A 22,449-nucleotide genomic window follows, 5' to 3' on the forward strand; every position below is an offset into this window, starting at 1 on the left:
AAAGACACTTTGCAATTAACAGAAAAATGCTGCTATATAGCAGTACATAACGTTATTTTCTAAACAACAACAACATAACTTGTAATGTTTTATCTTACACTTTAGCAGTCCACAGTTATGGATGCTACAATTCTGAAGTTTGAAAAACAGTCTCTTTTCTGCTTGGCAAAATCTATTCTCCAATAAACACATCAACCAGTTAAAAATCAACACTAAGGCTCTGCCATTTAGACAAAGTGCTCTTCTTTGAAAGCAGGTAATTCATTCCCATTTTCTTGGCCTAAAAATTTTAACTTTCTAGGATGTTCATTTCCTTGTCAATGACTGTCTGCTACAGAAGAAAACCGCATACTAAACCACATATCTTTAATTTCCAATTTTTATTTATGCAACATAATGAGTAACATGTCAAAACCTCAAAAAATAAAGACATTATATTTAAACTAATATAATCAGGAAAAACGAATCACTGTAGGACAGACTGTCTTTTGATAAAATATGAGGTTAATTACCAAAATAGTGGTGACAATAATAGTCTTATTCTCTAGTCCTGAAGATTCATTTCCAAGAGGACCATCAAGCGGATTCACAACCATTTTGTCCACTTCACTCCAATATCCAATCTAAAGATTACATGGATAGGATGCACAGACACCAGTGAATATGAACTTTCACAGAAAATGTAAAACATATTACTACTATGCCCATGATTTATGCTCATAGAGAATTATTTTAACTATAGATCTATCAGTATAAATATTTCTATTTATAGTTACTCTAACAAATAATAATGAGAATGAAGTAATGACATTTGTTCACATTAATTTGTCTAATATATCATTTTCATTCAAATATTAACAAGTTTTAGTAGCAATACTACCAATTGTAGGGTTGAATGGGTTATGAAATACTTCATATTAGGAACACATGATAAACTGGCTTTTCCTGAAAGGCTTGGAATTAGATCAGGAAGATAATCACATTTAAAGAAACATCACTGCATCAATGCATTCTGCATTTGTCATTCAGAAGCATATCTCTTCTGTTAGCAATTACTGGCTAACATTCAGCAGTTCAGATGAGAAAGCAAAAAAATTAATACACAAAACTGAAAGGAAAATATTCCCACATAGTACTCACCAGAAATAAAAACTCCTATTTATTAGAAAGAAGTAATACATATCTTTACTTTGTTCTGCAAGACCAACATAGAATATACCTTTAAATAAACGTTATAACAAGTCATGCTTTAATTCATCCAATGTGTTTCATTACCTACCTCAGCCATTGCTTAGCATGATAAAACCTGTATAGACACTTTAAGACAATTCAAATTACCTTCCGAGGACCAGTACTTTTGAGTTCCATGACGTTTATTGTAAAATTGATTCTTTTTCCATTCTGATCAAACTTTATATTCCCTGTTAGACCTTCCACCTGAACCTATGTAGATGAAGATGAAAGTGGTAACAGAATTAGTTTTGTTCCTTTTTAGAAAATATTTTTTGTTTCCATAAATGATTACTTATTTTTCAGAAACATTCAGTTTAGACACTTTTCCATACCCAGTATCTTAGTAAAGGGACATGTTCCTGAGGAGTTAACTTCCACATTATTCCCAGCAAGATCAAGGCAGATTAGGAGACTGGAAGGTTCTTTTCAAGCATTTATAGAAGATTTCACACATACACTCATCCCAGCATTCATTCAAGGGAAGCTACCTGTTTCAATGCCCTTTCTATTTCTACACCATGACCCCAGGGTACAGCTGGATTTGCAAGGCAATCTCCAGCATTTCCTCTTCTGGAGATCTCAATCCTCTGTTTACGCAAATTACGGAAAGCTTCTGTCATCACTTGAACAGCGTCATAGGTCAGAGCAGATGTATACTGAAAAGGAGTGAAAATATTTCATTAACAAACAGCTTCAATTTCAGCAGATTTTCCAACCGTCTCAATCCATTAAACACAGAAATATATTAAAAATAAAGACAAAAGTAAAACTTCCTTGAAATCAGATCAGTTGGGTCTGATTCAGGTTGGGGACAGTACTAGTAAGTCTAAACTGAAGACTTATAGCTGTTTTCATGGTGTGAATTCTACTCCTTTCTCATTACAACTGTGTAACACTTCTGTGTGCAGACACAGCTGATGTCCACAGAGGTGAACAGGGGAGCAAAATAATTTCCACTATTTAACTTGAGTTAGCCTACAGAATTAAGATATTGTTCCTTTGATTATACCCTTCATGGAGCTGCATTTATACACAGTTCTGCAGACCACATCTCCTCCCACATATATACCCACAAAACCAAACAATAAATATTTGCATATATATATTTTTATCTATTAAATATAGAAGCTCAGGAGTAGCTGTTTTCTAGTATGCAATACCTTGGGCAACACCCTGAAAAATACAGGTTTTTGGATGAGATGCCTGGAGGAAGAAGTGATGCCCCTCAAAGAACTACAGGAGAGGAAAAGCCCCAGATTCCTTATCTGATATAAGGAGCTTTATATTTTACAACTTCTGAGATATCAGAGAAGAATCCTGGGACTCAACAGTCCAAAGCAGTTATATTCATTTACTGGAAAATTTTACATCTTAACTAACTAGCTGAACAAAAACCACATGTGCATGCACACTGAGGACTTTGTTGGATGGGCTTTACGAGTCCAGAACATTACAATTATGCCAAATTTAAGACCCATTTTTGGAAATATGGGCCAGAATATAACTACTTACAGCCTTATGAATGAATGCAATGAACCCTACGAAGGCTATTAGATGCTGAAAATATATAAACTGTAAAGCAGTGAGAAATGATATATTGGCTCTTTGCTTCAACAGTTCAGACTTTAATAAGAATTTTAATTAGCTAGCTCAAGTCATGCAGAAGGCTCTTGTAATTGTAACCAAGGCAGTCTTTTGAATTGAGGTCATTTCTGTATGCAACTGTTAGACCTTGAAAAGGAAAAAAGAAAGGTGGAACTCTTTTTTCAGATGTACGAGCTCACTGGATGATTTATGTGAATTTTCTCAAGTCCTCACAGTGACTTGTATGGAAATAATTAAAGGGATCAGAACAACTAAAAAATGAAGGGAAAGTCTGACTGGAGCTGACATGGCTTTCTGCTACTGAAGTAGCAGTGATTAAGTAGGTTTATAGATGAGGAGATGAAGAGAGAATAACAGAGAGAAGAGAAAGGACCCTGAGTCATTTTGGGGAGCTGGTTAACCATAGTACTTCAAATGTAGCTATGTGTAGTACAAAAATACATTGTACTGCATAGTAGCATTTTGAGAAACTTTGTATACAGCCCTGCAATGAACCATCAAAATATACTTTGAGTAGCAGAGGAAATAAGACCTTGAAATTGAGAAGTTGTAGTGTTATCTAATTCGGTTATGTTTCATTGATCCCTGGGATATTTTAGTATTTTCTATCAGGAATACAATCTCTATGTTACAAAATTAGTGCCCTGAATATCCACAACTCAGTAATATATTCAGTTTGTGTAGGGCTTTGCCTATTAATAGGCATCTGTATATATATAAATCACCACGTGTAAAATCCACATGCTTTAATTGAGGTTAAATCTGCTTTAATCTAGGGATCTCAATATATTCTCCATACATCTTATAACTTCATGCTGTGGAGGATGCCATGAAAGCAAACACTTTTTGCATCATTTCTTACTGCTTTAGTTGCATATACTTTCAGCTCTTCATGGGGACTATTACATCTATTCATTAAACTGCAGAGAGCTTTAACATTAACAAATTGAAACTAAGTGACCTCATGACCATAAACAGGAAATGACAATCACATAACCTGCTCATCCAGAGGGATGTGTGTATGTGTCTGCATACAGAAAAACAGTTGTCACAAGTTAAAGGATGCATTTGCCTTATCTTGATTCACTATATTTTATACAAGAGATTCATTCAAGTTCTGATTTGTGTTATGGAAATCTGTGGGAGCACTACTTGGAATATTATTCTCTGAAAGTGTAATGGGCTCTTACAGACTACTACTTGTAAAGCACTGCAAATCTGCTAACTTCAATTACTTTCAATTTTAGATGATAAAGTATGCAAATCTAAGATTAAATGCTATTGATATCATTCTATAGTTCCTATATAATTGTCTATATTTATTAAAATGTTGCAACGAATATGGAAAAATATGACTTTATTATAGTTCTAGAATTATGAATTAACTGATAACAAACTATAGTATAACACTTTGAAGTACCTGAGGATTTTATGTTATTTGCTATGAAACATGGACTGCATGCATGTCCCATGAAAAGAATCCTCTTTCTCGCTAAACATGAAGTGAAATGCCCCAGTGGCCAAGATGAAAAAACATAAGGACCATATGCTATTTTATTCAACCTAAAATCAAAATTGACTATGGAACGTAATGAAATTTATCAGTTGCAGTTGCCAAAGATTTATTTCAAAAGTAAAGATAAAAGTTTCATCCAAGACTAAATAGGAAATATTAATCATGTGCTGTCCAAGAAAAACTGGCAAGATGTTGACCTTTCTTACTTTTAACTGCTGCCCAGTCATTCACAACATACAAATAATCCTTAAAGTCCCAGTATCCTTTTCAAAAGATACTGTCAGTAACTGAATATTCTAAAGATGAAACACCAGAAAATATCTCCAGAAGTACAAGATTTATTTTTATATGCATATTTTGAAGCTCTAAGATATAAAAAGATTCAATAACATGTTAGTCTATTAGTCCTGAGTTTAACCCAATGCCTGTCCTCTTGCTGAAGATGTAAAACTGAAAGATAATCTAAGAGATTTAAATTGTAATTAAAAAAAAGGGATATACTTGAGCAGTAAAAAAAAGAAATGACAATGTGAAGACATAAATGTAAAAGAAACAAACAAAAAAACAGTAGGGAATAATTTTGAAGTGGAATTCATTTTCTCTGTAATTGGATGCCAGCAATGTCTAAATCTATCCTTGAGATACCAGTCTTTTTGTTTGCCTTTTTTTTTTTTTTTTTTTTTTTTTTTACATAGAGAAGAAATGAGAATTTTCAGGGAGCAATTCACTTGACATGTTAGACACCTTCTTTAGATAAAATGACTCTTGCCTTAGATTCCATTAATTTAGTCTCCAGTGACTTATTAGAGGAGTCCAGGGCGATCAGCTTAGATACACATGTCTATACTGAAGACACACTAAAACTAATGAAAACCACCCAAGGGGACTTTGAACTACCCATTCAGTCGAAATGTGACAGAACAGTGAGAAAGACAAACAAGTAATAGGGTATTTTGGGCACAGACTACTAGCTGAGTCAAAGACAGCAGAGCTACTGTACCAGACACTAGGGAGACCTCAGCTAGAGCAGTGTATGCAGCTGAATGTGTTCAAGAAGGCTGAATTAAGACTAAAACAGGTACAGCAGAGGGCTTGTAACCATGTACAGGGGGGCTGCTATTGGAAAAGCAGAAGAGACATCCTATATCACAGAGGTTAAGAGAAACAAGGTCTAAAAGCAGACTATTTTCCTTGAATAGAGGTAATATTCAAAGAGAGGTAATAAAGGAAGAATTCTTTGCTGTAAGAGTAAATGGATAGAATCAATGCATATAAGCAGATGTTCAGCATTTTTCCTTATATTTAAGCAATTTAAATATACTGAAATATAAACAAGTATGGAACAAAAGCAACATGTATACAACAAAAACTCAAATTGTGTGTCCCTGTAGCTTGTGGTATATAAGTGGTTAGCTAATTGCTCTGTCTTACCAATTTTATTATATTTTTTTTCCAACGGTTCACTAAGCTTTTTATCACCTTGTTTGCAATACTTCGCTAAGCTATAGAGGTTAAATTGAACACAGCAAATTGTGACAGCAAATGGTGCCTTGTTTTAATAAATGTTACACCTTTATTTTGTTTTTATGATTATGCTTTCATCTGGAAGTGCATAGTTTTTCCACAACAAAGTATTACTCTACAGGAGCATTGGTATACGCCACTCAACAAAACAGAATTGCTTTTTTGAAGTGCTTTGTACCAAAAGGGTCATTTTTGGTTTAAAATTTCATAAAACTATACCAAAAAAACCCTCTATGTTTTTAATTTCAGAACTGCTGAAAATTGGTACACAGATCTGGAAGCAGTCTTATATTTTCATATATTATATATTAAAATGACATATATAACAAACAGTAACTTGTCAGGAACTAGCAAAGGAACTCGGGAACTATTTCATGTTGACTTTGTGTAGTCAAATTAATGCAGCTTAGGCAACTATTTCTTAAGGTTCTTTAACTAAGGGGCTATCTGTGTAATATATTGAAAACTGATGTATTACACACATATTGGAAAACATTTGAAAGTGTTTTGAGAGATGACAGTGCAAAATTCACTAACTGATGGGAAACTGCTACCTCCTTAGGGATCTCTTTTTATACCTTGCATACAGTCATGACAGAGCATGGGAATGCAAAAGTTTACAGTTTACAGTCACTTCTTTTTACTAAGTTCATTAATAAGCCTATTAATTCTTGCCTTATTCTCATCGATTTTCTGCATGTTTTTAAAACTCTTCTAATACTCAAGCCTAATGATCAGTCCTGGTAAACTTTATATCTCCAGAAAACAGATGGAACTGGGCAAAAAAAGAAAAAAAAATTACTTGGATTTGAATCCATGGCACCTGACAGAAATAATAAAAACAATTATTTGGATTTGAACATGCAACATTTTATTTGGATTTGAAACTGCAGCATTTTATTTATTAAAAATATGTCTTCTAATCCAAGGCACTGACTGGAAATTAGCCATACTGACACAGTAATTGTAAAATCTTATTTATTTGTGTAATCTTACATCTAATCTTAAAAAGAATACATTTTTAAAAGAGAGATGCTCTTTTGATGACAATAATCACCTTTAATTTACTGTAAACCACAAAGAATATATGCCTTTTTAATCATAACCATACTAATCCATAAAACCTTTTTTTCTTTAAGACTAAGCTAGAGAAAAGTATATTATTCTTCACTGTTAAAAATCAGTAGGATCCAACAGCAAACATTGATGTATATGGGTTATAACACTGCAAATACAAAATACAGGAGCATTTAAAGCAGAGGATGAGAATATACAAATAGGAAGGCCACAGTCTCCTCTGAAAAACTGTGTGTATAAAACTGATTTGAAAGGGCTGTTACGGATGTTTAAGTGTAAATGTAACAAATGGGAAAATTAAAACTGGTTGCACATGATAGCAAACTAGAACAATATGCATGTGTAAATAATCTTAAATAAGATCAACAATGGAACTATGCTGTCTTTCTAAAAATGAATAGGTGTGCTCAGAACTGTCTTTAAAATGCTTCTTCTGTCTGTTGGCATTTAAAGATCTTTTGTATCATTAAGTATAGAAGCAATAGAACACAGAATCACCCTTTTAGTCCACAAAAGAAGCTTCTTAAGAGCTAAGAAACAAAAACTAGCCTAGTACATTTTGTCTGCTTTCCACTCTGCCTTTTACAGTTATGACCTCTTTTTAGACACACTCAACGTGAGAGTGGCTTATCAACCCCACTATGTGGTTTTGTTTGTTTGTTTTGTTTTTTTAACTGCTTTACTCCCAAAACAGACTGGAAACTCTTTCAGTTCCTATGTTCTATCACAAGAGTCACTCCCACTTCAAAAATTAACATTAAAGTTAATGTTAAATCATAAATCATTAAGTATACATGACTTAAGGAAGGTATACATTTTAAAATGTAAAATGCTATTTTACTAAAATATTTACTGAAATATAGAGTTCAACCACTGCTCTTTTTTATGATAAAAATGGTCATTCAAACATTATCTGCGGCAAATGTCCTTGTCGAATTGAGCTTTTAACCAAGAGAAAATTATTGACATGATTATGAAAGTGTATTCTGTATCATTTTCTAGTAAAAAACGCTCATGGTTGTTGCAATTAACTCAATTGGTAGACAAAACTTTTTTTTGTTTGTTTGTTAGAGATTAGATCAAATGTTTGGTATCAGTCATTTCATAATACCACGTGAATGGTAGGAATCCAAAGCCCCCCTACTTTCACGATCAATTTTCATCTACCCTATCCAGCAAACAGCCCGTGTATTTGCCTATTGTCTCTAGGGAAAACACTTTTCTCCTGTGTGCTCTGAAGTAATTCCAAGACAAAGACTAATAAAATTAAATAAGCCAGTTTTAGTAGGTTACTGATTTAACCAAGAAGTAGTACAGTAATTGCCAGAGAATAATAAACACTTTTCTACTCTGCTGCCCCTAGATTCTGGCTAACAATAGAGGCTGCTACCTATGTTGCCTGGTCCTTAACGCCAGCTGGGCCCCAGCAGTCAGCCTGCACATCTCCTCTCCTTGTTCATATAAGCGACTCTCAGTGCCTCTCCTCCTCCCTTATCCCCTAGGCCTGAGCAGCATTCTGCCATCTCACATCTGCCACCACCTTTCTGCACCTTCCACCTTAAGGACAGGTGGATTCAAACTCAAAGAAAGAGCTGCACAGATGCATCAGGAGTTGGCTCAGTAGTTCTCTGAAGTCCTGCAAAAATTTTGCTTTGGTACAGTTCAGACACTTTTACTTGTAGGGTGTCAAAGGATCTGGGTCAATAGGCCCTTTGGATGTCTGAGACAAAGCTGGAGATATTGCCTCAAACCACCCTCTGCTTTCACTGACTTCCAGTCTTTGAGTCGTCTTTAAAAAGCTATGCTAGAATGAGTGATTACTTACATAAAGGAGCCTTAAGCTGTTAAAAAGAGGCATGTAGTTTAACGCTCACATGTCTTACACCCACATTTTTCATATATATTTTCGCAAGTAGAGAAGACTGAATATTGGGATTCAAAATTCCTGTAAAATTAGACAGCTAAACCACCAACTGATAGATGTTTATTTTTGTGCCCTGCAATCAGGTAGACAGAACTACAAGGACAGAAAAATGTAGGCAGAAAAACCTCACAAATGCAAGAGTACAGTTTTATACATACACTTTAAAAAATCAACTCTTAATTAGGACCTAATAACAGTACTGAAACTAACTCTTTTAAAATTATTATTATAAATTATTATAATTCACATGGAATTACTTGAATTCAGGCATAATCAACCATATTTTTCTCTTAAAAGTGTAGTGGATGCAACAGAGTATCAATTATAACTCTTATTAAAGTGTCTGTCTTTAACTCTTACTAAAATTATAAAACCATTTTCTAGCTTGTTGCAATCATAAAAAGAATACCCCCAAAATAATGGTATTGTTTAAATGATAAAGTGGTGGTCTATATCTAGACTGCTTCCTGCAGTTCACTGTCTTCTTTGTTACTATCAGTCATCTAAATTTTATTTATTTCTGCAAACTAAATAAGTACTTTTATATTTTTATGACAGTAAATATACATGTGTATATTATACAAATATATTTGCATAAAAGTTTGTCTGCATGTTCTGTGTATTCCTTTCTTGAGGTATACCAGCACCAACGGTGTTAAACCAGAAGCTCCGAAGTATTCCCTACTCGTTCTTCATGACTGACCAGTTTAAGATCAGCAGTTTTCACCTTTTTCAGTTTTATCATAAACAGCATGCCATTTGGTACTGTATCTATGTACTTTGAATTCTATTATCACAGTATCTTCAGGAACAAATAGATTTCCTAAGAATTTTCTACAAGACTAGAGGACTGTTAAAAAGGCTTGAAAATGTGAAACTACTGAAGGCAAAATCAAAATGTAAAAACAACCTATTATTTTCCTATCATAGCTACACATTGATGGGTGGGGGAGGGGATACGAAACTTAAAATGCAATCTTCTAGTTCAGAATTTAATGTTTTCATAAACAGCACAAAGGAATTTAAGCCACTGAAAAGGGCTGCAATGAGTATTGGGCTTTTGCCTTCTTCCAGGACAGTGGTATTCTCAATGAGTCTGAGATGCTCTTGGCTTTCAACCAGGAAGCCCCAAAATTCTTTTCTGCGTGCAGTGTATATTTACACAAGTTGTCTCAGGTAGTTCCTGCACACACCAAACCTAAATTTGCCTTTAGGAAAGCTCATCACAAGATATGATGGCTTTCTACTCATCATATTTCACTAGCCTTCAAAAGGTAATGAACTTGAACTGAGCCTCTTCCTGAAATTATACCAAGGGCTGCCCCCGTTGAAAGGGTTGATAAGGAGAGGAAGTTGGAGCATTTGGATGTGAATGGAGCACTGCCTTTCAGGGTTCTTTTGCAATAGCAAGAGGTTTGACTTAGACATAATAGCCTGACACACCAAGGCTCCGAAGGCCCAGTATATTTGTAAATACACAATAATGCAAAAGAATACAACTTTTTATTTGCTAGCAGCAAAGAAATTAGCCAGGCTGCTCAATGATGTGTTTCAAGACTTTCAAGTTATTGGTAGTTTAAGAACTGCATTCAGAGATTGAGAACACCTACAGTTAAAACAGACACATTCTAAATTAAATTTGAGGTAAACTAAGTGTATCAGCTTTGTTTTTAAAAGATAAGTCCTTTTGAAAAAAGTTTTTTTTATAAATACAGTGTTTTTAATCAACACAGGCACAGTGCAGTAACAAGTAACATCTTGTCTATGTCCTGAAAGTGAAATATATTTCAATCAATATTTCATTAATATATATTTTTAAAGCAATTCAGTGCAGGTCCTCTTATGGGCATCTGTGGCATTAATCTTCAACAAACATCATCTTTCTTGAAAAGAATATCCCTTTACAATACACTTTAAAAAAAAAAGGAAGAGGTGTCTTTCTTCATTTTCAAGACTGTACTTGTGACTGTGATGTCAGTCATACTGCACTGACTTATATTTTATAATGTAAATCCAATGATAATATAACAGTTGCAATGTTTTTGCCTGCAATGTGATGTATGCAACCACTGCTGGGTGGTTGGATGTGATGTTCTCCAACCCACACCATTCTTTGTTTATCTGCTAGGGGCAAGTAACCTCCTTTTGATTATATATTTGTAATACAAAAAATCTACAAGCTTTCCTATTTGTTTCATAGAGAATGTTTAGTCTTAGCTTTAGAATTACAGAATGCACAGGAACTGGTGACATAAGTTCATTTATGAACAGTAGCATTTTGGATAACTGTCTTCAAATCAAAGGGGATGAAGGATATTCAGTAAAATCATGAAAGAGACAAATGAAGAGACCAGTGAGTTAACGTACCTCAGTAACTTAGACTTTTATACACCACTCCAAAAAGCACAGGATAATTCAAATTACTAGCACGTTAATAAGAAAAGGAATGGCTTCTTCAAGAAGGACAGGCAGGGAATGCAATTCAATGCAAAGAGGTGTAAAATCCTTTATTTTACAGAAACGATCAAGTGCACAGATATAGTATGAGACTGTCTAAATCAGCAGCAGTACAGAAAAGCAATGCAAAAAAGGATCTGGATATTAGTGTGCATCTCATGATAAATGTAGTTCAACAGTGTTATGATGGTAAAAAAAAAAAAAGAGTATCACAGAAAGAAGTACTGAAAGGAGTACTGAATCTGAGCTACACAAAGACAATATTTCCGTTTATACAGCACAGCACTCAGATGAGGTGCTGAAGCTAGTTTGGCATTTCAGAGAAGATGGGTATCAACTAGAAAGGTTCCAGAGCAAAATGACCAACAGGATCTGAGGGTAGAAAATTCAAAGCTTAGTTTAGCCAGAAGGAAAGCAAGGACAAATGTGGCAGTCATCTTCAAATATAGATGGACAGCTAAAAAGAACTTCCTCATATCCACTGTAGCAGACAAAGCAGTAAGGAATCAGGAGACAAAGGCTGATTTAGGGTAGAGCAAAAAGGCTGTTTAAGCAGTAAAACTGACTGCCTGGGAAAGCTGTGAAATCGCTACCCATCAGGAATGGCACAGGTATTCTGTCTTCCGGCAAGGGGGACGGACTGGATGACTGCTCAAGGGCCTTTTTTGCCCTATTTCTATGGTTTCCATGATTCTCCTCTGCCTGTAGCTCCCTCAAGGATGGGAATGAAACGTGACATATCTCTGCTGTACATGACACGAGAACTGACAAGTAACATGAATAAGGGCAAGAGATAGAATACTATGCTAAGGAATACAGTAACCAATATAATCAAATTCTCCAAATATAGTGATATACATCTGCTTCCCCCTCGTCAGTACCTCTAGCAGTTTTAAGTTATCAGATAAATTAGTATAAACCTTCTCTGAATATTAGCGTGATCCTGTATATTCTTTGGGCAGACACTACATAAAGGAAGACAAAATCAGATCGGGCCTTTAAATTTTCAATTGATTTTAAATCACATATCAAAATATGTTATTCATTTGGTTTTCCTACCCATAACAAAATAAACCCCAAAACATAAGATATTCCAAATACTCTCCTTCACCACTTTCAATTTCTAATATATTTTGAAAGAATTTCTAATATATTTTGAAAGGACCTAATATGGAAGAAACAAACTGTGATAAATGTACAGATTTTAATGTTATAAACAAACCATTACAACTATTTTATCTTATCTAACACACATACAGTTTCCCCACTACCAAATTATGTGTCCCACTAATTTATTTTCCATCATCTAGGAAAACTGCATTCTGTTTTCAGTTATACTTTTTGTCTTTACTTATGCCATTTACAGTGATTATTTCCAGACTTAAGATTCTGCAATATTAGCAAACTTGAGAATCAGGATGTAAATAGTCCATATATAGCTTGTCAAACTTCAAATAAGAAATTCACTTGTTCTGTCAAACATTTTTAAATACAAAAAATAACTGCAGAAAAATCTTAGCTTTAACTAAGTCCTCGAAAATTTGGCCTCATAAAAAAAGAAAACCTGGACTTTATTATTATTATTTACAATAAGGGTGGTACTTTAAAGGATTTCTGTTCCAGGAATTTGCAGAATGGTCACTTCTTGCTGAAGCTTCTTATCCATCTCATTACAAATCAGTAATATACTTCATATTCAAACTAGAGCATAAAAAAGTTATTCCTGTATCATTTGCCATTTATCTTTTTTTGTAACATTATTCAGAGTTATTTAAACTCTTTGCTCATTTTAGTAGAATTTCTGATTGTAGTACTTAAAAGAAAAAATATTTAGTATTGAAATTGCATTATTCTTTTTAACATCTTGCAAGCAATAATTGATCTGCATAACTTCTATATAAAATAAGAAGATACCATTATCACAGTTTTATCCAGAAGGAAAGCTGAGATAGGGAGTTTACATTCTTGCCCAATGCCACATCTTGTATCACCTGACTGAAATCAGACCATAGTTCTGTACCAGAGATATACTGTCTAATTTTAAAAGTTTTTAATTGTAAAAGTCTTCATAGGATTTAGGCATCTGTCTCAAAGGAACTGTCTTATCATTTTGTTGGGAGATAATGTTTACCAGAAAGTACTAGATCTGTGCTCCCTGAAAGCACACACGACTATATATATGTGCTTCTAAAACATTTCAAAAACAAGAACAAGAAAAAACAAAGAAGTCAGTAGCTACTTAATATATCATCACATCAAAACAATTTTCTAACAAGCTGTCAGGCAGAGATTTACAGTGATAAAAGAAAAATTCAAGTTGTCTTCAACATTTTTTGACAGTTCAGTATCTTTGTCAAACCAGCAATATGATAGAAAATGTTAAAAGTACCCAAGAGAAATATAAAATTGCGTTGGCACAGCTGATTTTGTAGGGCTTTCTCCATCTCTTGTCTTTCTATTCCAATCCCCTTACTTCTAGAACAGCTATCATCGTTAAAACAAACTCAAGACATACCTTAATTGTACTAGTGTGTGCACCAGGATATTCTTTTTCCTCTAGTGTTGACCAACGTTGTATAAATTTTGACACCAAAGGATCATCATAGTCAACTATCTGAAATCCTGAGACGTTAGCTCCTCCAAATTGAATTTTGGATAAATCTCCATCAGTAAATCCCTGAGCACAGAAAACATGTCTGTTACTCCAACAGTTCTGGCAGGTCTCTCAATAGCATACACATATGAAAAGTTACCATATGACTTCTACTGCAAAAGCGTAAATCAAATATTTCTTCAAAAAGGATCCAAGTTTATAATCCTGGGCTGCCAGGAGTAAATCAGCCAACAATGCTTCTTGCTGCTCACTAGATACAGAACAAGTGCTGAATGGATCTATCTTTGCCACAATTACTGCCCTAAAAAAACACTGTTAATTTCAATGTGACTGCATAGATTAGAAAGGCAGTAACAGATAGAGTAAGCTTACCCATGCTTTAGTCTTGTACCAGTTAAGGGCACAGTTGTTTAAGTTTTTCAACAGGAACACTGAAGCATTTGGCAAGATTTACCATCTTCCCTGTCTCCCCCTCCCTAGTTCTTGATCTCACAATCTTCTCATAAATTTTGGAAGAAGGAAACCGTTTTTAAATCTTAGCTATTTTTCTTCAACTCTTTTTTTTTTTTTTTTAATAAAATGAAAGCAGGTTAGACCAAAACAGTTCATTTTTACAAATTAAATGAGGGATACCTAATTCTGTCTACCAATGCTGACAAATATCAGATAAACTTGACACTTTAGTTGTGTGGTGTTACTGAGCACTTTCTCAGCCATTCCATTCAGATAAGCACCATTCTGAATCTTCAATTGTCTTGATTCATTCCAAGTTATTTCCATATATCTACAAATGTATCTGTATCTAAATAATATATTTGTGGGCTTGGAAACCTCTGCCAAGAATAAAAGCATGAAACAAGTGCACATCAAATTAAAGAGCTTTGCTAAAGTGAGAAGACAAATCTTGTTCATTCCTAATGAAACCAATGAGATTAGGATTGGATTTTTAGGTCAGCACTAAATGATTTGAACCTGCATTCTGAATAATTATTTCAGATGAGTGCTCGCCTTTGTTGCTGTTGACCAGCAGTACTTACATTTTGATTTTTCACGTTTCGTGTTTTAATGTGTCCCAAATAACCATACAAATGAATTTACATGAAGTACTGATTGTAGACACTTCTGTTTAAATGAACCTTCTGAGTGAACATAAAAGCAGTAACCTCAGACCACATTATCAGACATTGCTACAATTGCTATACTAGGTATACTTCATCTTATCAATGCTCATCAATAACATGTTGATGCATGGTAATATAGACATTTCTAAAGGGTCATTAAACTTATTATTGTGAGCTTGAAGTTTGCACATGAACATTTGTTTGACCCCTTCTCCATTTATCAGAATGCTTTATTCTTAATATAGAGCAATTTCTTGACTGACTGATCAGACTGGAGAAGAACAACTTCACAGGAAGGAAGAAAAAAGATAGATTCAGCAAGAAAGACAGAATATGATCAAGTACTAGGTTAGTTTTCTTTTTGACAGAAAATACACGTTTTAAAAATCATTACCATATATATGTATTTACATTATATTATACAAAAGATCTGCAATATTTGCATTTAAATTGCACAAACCTGTAGGAAGCAAATATGATACTAGGCTTTAAAATACATGATTCAGCAATGGCTACAATAACAACCAGTCAACATAATGAAATATACACTAGGCAATTTTTCTAAAATATTTATTTCCTTTAAGACCTAAAATAGTTGTACAACATATGCAACAAAATACAAATATCTAATGGAATTTTTCAAATTCTGTAAAACTTTTATGCTTGTTTAGTGAACATGAACTACCTTAGCTTTTCTGACCTAAAAATTAGTTAATAAATATACAAATGAATCCCCACTGTTATGCTTTTAAAGAGGCCTTCAGAGTACAAAGCTTCCTTACTGCTGTCTAGCAACATCCATGCTTCTTAAGAATTCTGCCTTATCTGGTATGGAGAAGTGTTTTGATTAAAGATTGGTAGGAGATGGGGATTATATGTGAAGCATGATAGGCACTCTGGTCATTCTTTTTTCCTCAACCCCTTCTCAAAGGACTATGGAAGACAGAGTGTAAATCAGAGTATTCCAAGGGCCCTGCTGAAATTTTTATCAGTCAAACCCTATCATAGTCCAAGAATAAAGAGACGAAAAAAAATGATTTAAAGGCACTCCCACCATACAACCCTCAAAGCTCTTTTTTAGCACAGAATAACTGACATTCAAGCCTACAGAATTTGTTTTATCTGTTTGCAAAAAAATTGGATTAGATTCCCTAGCTGCAGTAAGTAAGTATTGTTGACTTTAATGTCAGTAAAATGGCCGTTCATCTTTGGACAACTTCAAAAAATAACCTTGACAATTTAGTGAGTTTCCTGAACCTTCCCCCTTAGGAACAGTATTAGCTATACCATCCGATTACCCGTGTTCAGAGAAATATTAAATCAAACTGATTGTCAAGTCAATCTGAGAAATGAGGATATGTGAAGCTGAGACTTACTAGTCCAGCAGTATCAAAACTGAGTGCTGTAATTTTTAAATACTTCAGAGGTGAAAGAAGAAACATCAGTTATCTGAATGAATGGATCAGCCTACAATCTGGAAAGCATTTTTTTTTTTTTTTTTTTCCCCCTCCAATTTTCCTACCTACTCTGACTTTTCTAAAATAAGCAGGAAAATGGATGAACCTTTACTGGAGGTACTGAGCAGTCTTCACTCCCATTGACGGGAATGTAATAGGAAGTATTTAAGCACTGAAAAGACTGAGTCAATAAAACATCACCTGAACACATGCATTAATTTCGCAAGGATAACGACATTTAGCTTTTCTTTATTTTCTAAAATCCATTTAAAACAAAATATAAGATGATGTTCTTCCAGAAACAGTAAAAAGAGTATTACGGTTATTGTAAAACATAGTAAAAAATTTGCTTACCAGATTTGCAATGATATAATGGTATCCTTTAACATGCTTACCAATTGTGATAACCTGTAAAAAAGAAGAAATACCCCCTTAATGGAGAATCTTCAGCTGATATATGGACTGAGACTTAAAAACTACTAAATGTCATATGATGTATAAGTTAGTTATGAGCTTCATCAGATGCAATACTAAGTTTGTTCAGTGCTTTACTTTTTTATTTTACCTAATGCACTACTGAATACACTCTCTGCTGGTAGAAATCAATCATGTTGAAGTCCAAGCCCCAGAACCTGTAAGAAGAGGAGCTGAATGCTAATTAATATGCTGTATATTAGAGGCACGATCTGGACAGGAGGGAGTGGGTATCACGCAGCAGAGGTAACTAGAAGCATTGTATCTCAGACATTGCTGCTTAGCTGCTTAGATTTTGCTCTCTTTGTAGCAGAATTATAACACTCCTGGAGCCAAAAATAAGATTTAAAAGCCCACTGACATTAATGAAAGTATCTGCATTATGAAGAAGTCTTTTGAAGTTCCAATTGTTTTTTTGTTGCCTTAAGGCTTCCCTATAATCTCTCTCAAAGCCAGCTGGTAGTTTCCCACCAGTCTCCACTGGCAGGCAAGTAGCATGGATTCTTCCCCCATATAATCCTAAGACTATGTCTTCATGGGGAGGTTTGCATTTTGAAGCAAAATACTTCTCCACAGAAAGGATATGGGAGATAACAGGACTTTACAGGTTTCTTCCATCTTTTGAACAACAAGAACAGCTCAGAGAACAGGAATACAAACTAGTCTGAGGGAGCTTGTGAACTGAAAGTATTTTTCAATATCAACTTCCATTAAGTGGATGAAATATGGAGGAGAAACTATAACACTGGAGAAAAACAAAAATGAAGCAACTTTGAAAAAAAACATCTTTTCTGTTTTTTTGAGACACACAAGATCATTTGGATCATTGAGATCCAAAATTAGTCAGCCAAGCTTTCATAGCAGGAAAGATATTATAATGAATATTATGTATTTCTTTTTAAAAGAATCTAGAGGATAAGATGATAAACAGCCAGTACAGTCTTATCAAAATCAAAATATGTCAAGGCAATTTTTTTCCTTTCTCTGATATGATAGCCATACTAATGGATAATGAGGAAGCAGCAGGTACAACGCATCATGAGTTTAATAAGGCTTTCATCCTGTGTGACATCATTACAAGCTCTTAAGGGAATTTGTATGTAAGTCACCATAAGATAAGCAAACAACTGTTTGAAAAACTGTAAGCAGTATTTCTGTCAAGCACTGCTCTGTTCAGTATACTTACTAATTACATGGAATTAATCAGATTTTTAAATCAGGATCTTTTAGTGAGAAGTCTGAAAATGTGATTGTTTAAAAAAACTGCAGATGGTAACAGAAGGAAATTTTAAATGCTGTGAAGAATGGGATCAAATTTAAACCGATCCTGAAAATTAGAGAATCGTTTTGAATTCATATCCACAAACTATAAGAGAAAAATACAGTGAAGTCCATTTGCATGCTGAAATACAATGCTCATTGCCTGAGCCTCAATTACAATGACCTTCATAGCAAAGACCAAAATAACAAACCCTCCAAAAAAGCTTCAAAATAATATCCACCTAAATACATCTATGTTTAGCTAATATATCCCTAAGATGGTGTAAAAGGTCAAGCTTAAACAAACATGGAACTATCCTTGTAATATTCCAATATGCTCTGTATGAATAAAAAGAGGAAGCAATATAAAGAGACAACATGGAAGAAGACCCGCCTCGCCACTACGACTGTAGAGGCAGATTTGGAGGTAACGCAAAATTTTGAATCCAAATGCTGTGATGCTGTTGTAAAAAGAAAAACATACAAACGAACCAATAATAAAAAACACACACAATTTTGACAAACAACATATGTGGGGATGCAAAGACGACATTTTTCTGTTCTGTTTAATCTTCCTAGGTCTTAGCTATGGAAGACAGCATCCAATTTTGGTTAAGACATTTTAAGATAGAGACAAACTGAAGAGAGACCCAAGGACAGTACAATAACAAGCAACTTAGGGAACATGAACTAAGAAGAAAATTACATGAAAAAAGAGAAGCTGTTGAAACAGCCTTATAAGATGTATAAGGTCTTTGGAAAAAAGCATTAGAAGTAAAAATCATTGTCTAGTGTAAGGTGTACTAAGCCTTCGACATAATATAGTTGTATTTGTAATGCACCAATAGCATATAAACTACATATATGTATACTACCTAGACAGACCGTAAAATAACCTTAAAGAGATTTTATTATTCCTATTATTTTTTAAAAGAGATTTTATTATTCCTATTATTTTTTAAATAATCAGGATAGTAAACCATATGGGATGATCCAGATACAATTATCCTGCCTTTGAGCAGAGTGAGAGATTATAGGATTTGTATGCTCTCTTTCTGTGTATGTCTCATATGTGTATGTAGTCCTCTATACAAACCTGTCACTTCCCAAATGATGCATAACTACCAAAAAATAGGATCAACTGAAATGATGCTTACATTTGTCTTGCTTATAGACTATATCTAATCATCATTGCTGAAAAAATGAGAATAGCAAACCTGATCAACAATGTCGTTGACTTTATCACGCTCACAGTCCAAAATCACTCGCCTTTCCTTTTTTACCTCTAGATCTTGAAATAGCGAACGGTAAGTTTCATCTTTTCTGTCATTGTTAATATTTCCTACGTTGATAGCAGTCACTTGCCATTTCTTTTCAGCTGCAGAATCCAGCACAGCTTGCAATGTTGATAAGCCTAGCGATGCACAGGAGAAAAACAAACAATATTACTGATAAAGGTTCAGGCTTCTAAGAACGTGATTTATGAGAGTGCTTACTTAAGATTTCACTGTTATTCATTTCACCTATCATACGTTGTTAGGACTCCTCAGAAATGAAGCTGTGTGTGTGCCCAAATTGTTCTTACTGGGTGAAACTTTACTTAAACCTTTGGAAGAGATCAGGATAGAGCCTTGTAAGGACAATCTTTTGGTTTTGCTTCAACATTCTTCAGAAGGGGATTTTGCCAGTTCATTAATCCATTGCTGGAATTCTATAGACAGGGAAAAAGGGCTTCTAGGAGAAAAAAAATCCAATTATAGCAAGTGGATCAGCTGTTTATTACAGAATGCTATTTAACTGTTCTGTACTTGTGCAGTAACCTATTTTAAACCCTGTTCTCACTGAGGCCTATGGTAAAATTCTCATGTCATGAAGTTATTTCTGTTGCCTACAATCAGTCCCTGACTGTGAAAGAAAGCATTTTGATATATGTATTTTTCCGTATAGATAAGCAGGCCCAGTACTAATGCCTACAAGCAGTCTATAGAAGTTTGCTGCCGTTTTATCCTTTGTGACATATTCCTGCCAGGAAGCTGTAATCTCTGCACAGCTGCAACTGTCTGCAAAATATTGTAAAATCAGTGACAATTTTACATGACTGGTTTTCCTGTCCAAAGATTAAATCACTGAGTATAAAAACATGATAATTACTGCTGAAAATGAATTCCTTCTCTTCAACAAATACCTGTGTCCAACAGTAGAGCAACTTTAACTCGTTATGTTTAAATCCCACCCAGAGAATTCTGCAGATCTCTAGAGACAAGAATTTTAAGGATAGCAGATAGTATTACAAAAAAAGAGTCACCAAAACTGTCAGACTATTTCTCACAAACCAACTGACATTTTTGATCATTCATCTCCCCTGAAACCACAGAACACCAGGAGTCATTTCTTCAGACAAATTTCTGACTTGGAATGTAAAGGAAGCCTTATGGATAACTCTCATGAGAAATATTGATGGTTATGACCATAAACGTAGAAATAAAGTGCTGAGAATCAATTTGTCTCATAGTAGATTGGTCGGTGTTTAGCAATTCAGCTTTGTAAGTGAAAATGGTAATAACATATAGCAATATACAAGGCTGGTCATCAGCAAAGAAAGAAAATGGCAGGCTTCCAAAAACATAACTTCAATGATTATGTCAAATAGTTCCAGCTTTTTATATAGACTTTAAAGAAGACTGATATGAAGTTTTATATGTCATGCAACAAGATATTTTAAAATAATAGATCACTACATCCAAAAGCACATACAAACTATATCATGCTAAAGAGAAATATAGACATCTCCTGGTAAAAGGAAAAGATAAAAGATGTAGATGGACATTAGAACATTATAAAATACTAAAGTAATTCCATACCTCAAAAAAAACATTCTTAATAGTAATTTTCTACTTTCACCTTTGTTAACTCTTTCAGAAGTTCATGCAAGACAAGGAAGTAATTTCTGCTATGCCAGCTAATTTTTTTCCCTGACAATATAAAACCCACGGTCAATTCTGGTCTTAGATTTATGGTTTTACTTCCTGAATTCCTGCATAAGTTTTTTTACTCTAACTTCAGAAGGAAATGTCAAGGCATTTTCCAGAGTAAGTGACAACATCTTTATTATTGTGCAACTCTATGATTGTAGAAAGTCATCTGCAACTTGTTAAGAGGGTGAATAACACTGCTTCCTAACATCAAGAATAAGTATTATAAAAGGGAAATGTTATTTTGGGAGAGAAGAGTATAGTTCTCAGAAAAAAATAAAAATAAAAAAAAAAATTGATGCATTAGCAATGAAAATATCAATGCATAACTAGTAGGAATAAAAGAGATAAAGGGAAACTATAAACTAACTTTCAGAAACAAATGCTGTTGCAGGTTCCTCTATCATTTATGAATGTATAGGTATGTAGTGTGCTAAGTCCTGAGGGCTTTGTTTAATAAGGGATGTTTTGGAGTCTCTTTTCACTTCCAATAAGCTAAATTTCATCATCCTTCATTGTAAAAATGTGATGTTTGCTCATCTTCATTTGCATATTCAATGAAATACCACCTTTCCTACTATTAGCAGTGCGGATCTGATAGAGTTTGCAGCGCATATTATTGTTTTAGTTTGCATTTTGTTCCTGAATTTAACAAATTTATTTATTCCACACACAAAAATTAAAAAAATTAAACATCAACAAACTGAAATGGATCAGGCAAAGACACTTGAATCACTTGATTCATATAACATGAATCACTGTTTCAGATCTTATTGAGTAGATTTCACGTCCTCCAATCTGTCTTTGTATGTCTCTTCTAAGCCAAAAAAATCTCAGGCATGAATTTATAAGGGCTATTAATGTTAATACTATCTATGACAAAGGGTTCCACTGATCTTCCATTTTTCCTTGGGACTTTTTTTTTTTTTGAGCACCCTCTGCAGACTGGTTTTCTCGTTCTTCAGAGGTGAGAGAGTTGTCATTGTCATCCCTCATCCTCATAAAATTTAGTTTATAGTTTACTGTGATGTCAATAACAATGGAAAAAAAAAAAAAAGAAAAATCTTTCACAGCAATACTTTTGTGGATGTGGAATTATTTGGACAGAGGTAAAGGAAGTGGGACTCTGCAGAAAAGAAAACTAACAACAACCGTTGCTGTTTTTGACTGCATGAATATTTCTGTTTGGGAACTCTGTGTTCCTGAACCTCTTGT

General features: G+C 34.2%; 1 protein-coding gene across 5 annotated transcripts in view; it reads right to left on the reverse strand.

Annotated features, from left to right (window-relative positions):
• Positions 1 to 22,449, reverse strand: part of GRIA2 (glutamate ionotropic receptor AMPA type subunit 2) — a 92,669-nt gene that overhangs the window by 27,815 nt on the left and 42,405 nt on the right. For all 5 annotated transcript variants that reach the window (XR_004750837.1, XM_035326113.1, XM_035326111.1 and 2 more), the window contains exons 4-9: positions 19,480 to 19,676; positions 16,883 to 16,936; positions 13,852 to 14,013; positions 1,722 to 1,889; positions 1,339 to 1,443; positions 513 to 623 (exon numbers count right to left, since the gene is read on the reverse strand). Coding sequence is in view for 4 of the 5 variants with exons in the window: in XM_035326113.1 (XP_035182004.1) it covers positions 513 to 623; positions 1,339 to 1,443; positions 1,722 to 1,889; positions 13,852 to 14,013; positions 16,883 to 16,936; positions 19,480 to 19,676 (797 nt within the window). In the remaining variant the exon portion in view is untranslated. The remainder of the gene's footprint in view (positions 1 to 512; positions 624 to 1,338; positions 1,444 to 1,721; positions 1,890 to 13,851; positions 14,014 to 16,882; positions 16,937 to 19,479; positions 19,677 to 22,449) is intronic.

Source organism: Oxyura jamaicensis, chromosome 4, assembly GCF_011077185.1.
Source record: "Oxyura jamaicensis isolate SHBP4307 breed ruddy duck chromosome 4, BPBGC_Ojam_1.0, whole genome shotgun sequence".
Classification (NCBI taxonomy): Eukaryota; Metazoa; Chordata; class Aves; order Anseriformes; family Anatidae; genus Oxyura; species Oxyura jamaicensis.